This window comes from Prunus dulcis, chromosome 5 (genome assembly GCF_902201215.1).
Source record: "Prunus dulcis chromosome 5, ALMONDv2, whole genome shotgun sequence".
NCBI lineage: Eukaryota > Viridiplantae > Streptophyta > Magnoliopsida > Rosales > Rosaceae > Prunus > Prunus dulcis.
In genome coordinates this window covers 13,729,939-13,732,441 of record NC_047654.1, presented here as the reverse complement: position 1 = coordinate 13,732,441, position 2,503 = coordinate 13,729,939, and the positions used below count along the sequence as shown (strand labels likewise).

General features: G+C 43.4%; 1 protein-coding gene across 1 annotated transcript; it reads right to left on the bottom strand.

Moving 5' to 3' along the window:
• Positions 1-251: 251 nt before the first annotated feature.
• Positions 252-2,199, bottom strand: LOC117627885 (cytochrome P450 71A1-like). The gene is made up of 2 exons (XM_034360160.1): positions 1,141-2,199; positions 252-1,063 (listed from the first exon to the last, which is right to left on the bottom strand). Exons 1-2 carry the CDS (start codon positions 2,059-2,061, stop codon positions 443-445), a joined length of 1,542 nt encoding a protein of 513 aa, XP_034216051.1. The 5' UTR covers positions 2,062-2,199; the 3' UTR covers positions 252-442.
• Between the last annotated feature and the right edge of the window lie 304 nt (positions 2,200-2,503).

Here is a 2,503-nt window from a genome sequence, read left to right as displayed (position 1 = left end):
ATACCGCAGTCTCTGCTGGTCATTTTTTCTTGAGAGAATCATACAAGTGATTTTCGCACCATGCAAACTCTCATTTAATGGGAATGCGTTTGTAGCGGTTAGATAGACGGGTTCACCCCTATTTGTATATAAATTATTCGCAATCCATTAGATAAGTTAACATTAAATGGGAATTTGAAGCTATACATTGCAATGGAGAATGGGAGAAGTCTTTGTTAATATGCCTCAAAAAGTCTAGGTAAGAAAGCAGCTGGTACAATTTCTTGAGTTTATTGCCTCTATCATTATCAATCGAAATGTTAGAGGTACAATTGATACTTGACCATATTATTAATCCAGATGCAACTTCTTCTACAACAAAAACAAAGAACTGTTTGACCAAAAAAAAAAACAAAACAAAACAAAAAAAACACAACAAAGCAAAAGCTCCTGAATGGAGGGATCAGGGGAAGTAGGGCACTGGCACAAGATTAAGAGGAGCTTTCTTTCGGACTGTGAGCCCGTAAACTTCACTCATGTCCAAGGCCTCAGGCAATGCATTGCCACTAGTTTCAGGCACTTTCCAATCAAACCAGTAGAGAATGTTGGCAAGCACCTGCTCAGCTGAAACAATCCCAAAGGCAATTCCAGGGCACCCCCTTCTCCCAGCACCAAATGGGAGGAGCTCAAAGTCCTGGCCTTTGAAATCAATGGAGCTGTCCTCGAACCTCTCCGGGATAAACTCCTCTGGGTTGTCCCAGATTTTCGGGTCCCTTTGTATGGCAAATGCACTGACGAACACTCTTGTTTTGGCCGGGATGTCGTAGCCTCCCAATTTCACATCTGCAGTTGCTTCACGAGGAATTAAAAGAGGAGCCGGAGGATGCAGCCTGAAACTTTCTTTGATGACACATTTCATGTACTTCATTTGGTTGAGGTCACTCTCTTCTACCTTTCCCTTTTCCCCCACAACTCTTCTTACTTCTTCTTGGACTTTCTTCATCACTCTTGGGTTTCTCACAAGCTCTGCCACTAGCCATACCATCGACGTCGAACTAGTATCGCTTCCACCCACAAACATGTCCTGAAATCATAAAAACCAAAAAACCAAATTGATTTTCAGCCACACACACACACACACATATATAGATTTATACAGACCTGCAGAAGTGCTTTGAGGTCCTCTTTTGTGAAATCAAAGTCAAGCGAGCCATCATTTTGAACTTGGAGGAGAATATCCACAAAATCCTTCTTATTAGCCTTCCCTTCCCCATTTGCTGTCTTGTGTTCATCAATCAACTGATCATAGAACCTATCGAATCGCGAAAAAATCGCTTTTAAACCTGCAATGTAGCCTCTAACATGGTCAAGCCATCTCAAAGCAGGGAAGAAATCTCCAAAGCTGAAGCTCATTACTTTCACCATCAAATCTTTCGCCGTGTCCCCAAACCAACTATCATCTGCATCATCAAACTTCTTTCCGAGAATAGACCTACAAACAATGTTGTTGGAGGTGGAGATCAGCGTGTCACTGAGATTAATGGGAGACTCCGCGCCGCACGCTTTTTGAATCTTGGCAACCATCTCTGCAACTTCTTCCACCCTAGCGTACTGAAACTGATGCACTCTTTTAAGACTCAGCAGCTCAAGAACACAAATCTTCCGAACTTTCCTCCAGTAATCTCCGTAAGGCGCAAAGGCCACGTCATGGCCTTCATAGAACAAGATACCAGGAGCAGTGGTTTGTGGTCGGCTAGAAAAGACTGTGTCATGAGTCTTCATGACCTCCCTGGCCATGTCCGCAGATGAAACAACCAGAGCAGGGACATTGCCCAAGTTCAAAAACATCAGAGGGCCATACTTCTTGGAGAGAGCACGAAGGGAGCGGTGCGGGAAGGCGCCTAGCTGGTGGAGGTTTCCGATTATAGGCAGCTTTGGTGGGGAAGGTGGTAGGTTAAGTGGTTTCCCACTTGATCTAACAAGTGAAAGCAAAATGTAGAGAGAAAGGAAGAGAATGGGAAGCAGGAAAAGATTGCTCTGGAGCTGTTGCCATGTTTGATTCAGAAGTGATAACAGAGCCATTGCTCTGCTTTTTGGCTTCTGGTTTTGGTTGCCGCAATTGAAATACGAGTCCTTGTTTGATGTTAATATAGAAATTGTCTAGGAGGTGAGGCCATAATTATTGAAGCTTCCGATATAAAACTTGTGGCAGAGGTTAGTTGTGAGGTCCCGACTCACACAGCCATGGCACTGAGCAAGGGACAAAATATTCAAGTTTTGAATGCACAAGCGATTTCCTCTTGCGGCCGACTTAATTAAATAATACACAATTATACGAAATGAAAAAGATTTGATTCGATTATGCGAAGCCATGATAATAATTTATATGCGCGCCATGCTTTTGGACCACCCAATATTGTGGGAGAAGCTACCCCATCCTCCGTATCGCTGTTAAGGCCCTTAATCCAAGGGAGCCCAGCCTCGTCTTGTCACATGCAATACATTTTTTCTAAATAATGCATAG

Bases quoted from the DNA above. Each gene is read 5' to 3' on its own strand.
- LOC117627885 (XM_034360160.1), bottom strand. From the start codon at position 2,061: ATGGCTCTGTTATCACTTCTGAATCAAACATGGCAACAGCTCCAGAGC. The intron at 1,064-1,140 runs GTCTGTATAAAT...TTATGATTTCAG, and splicing joins ACCTCAAAGCACTTCTGCAG to GACATGTTTGTGGGTGGAAG.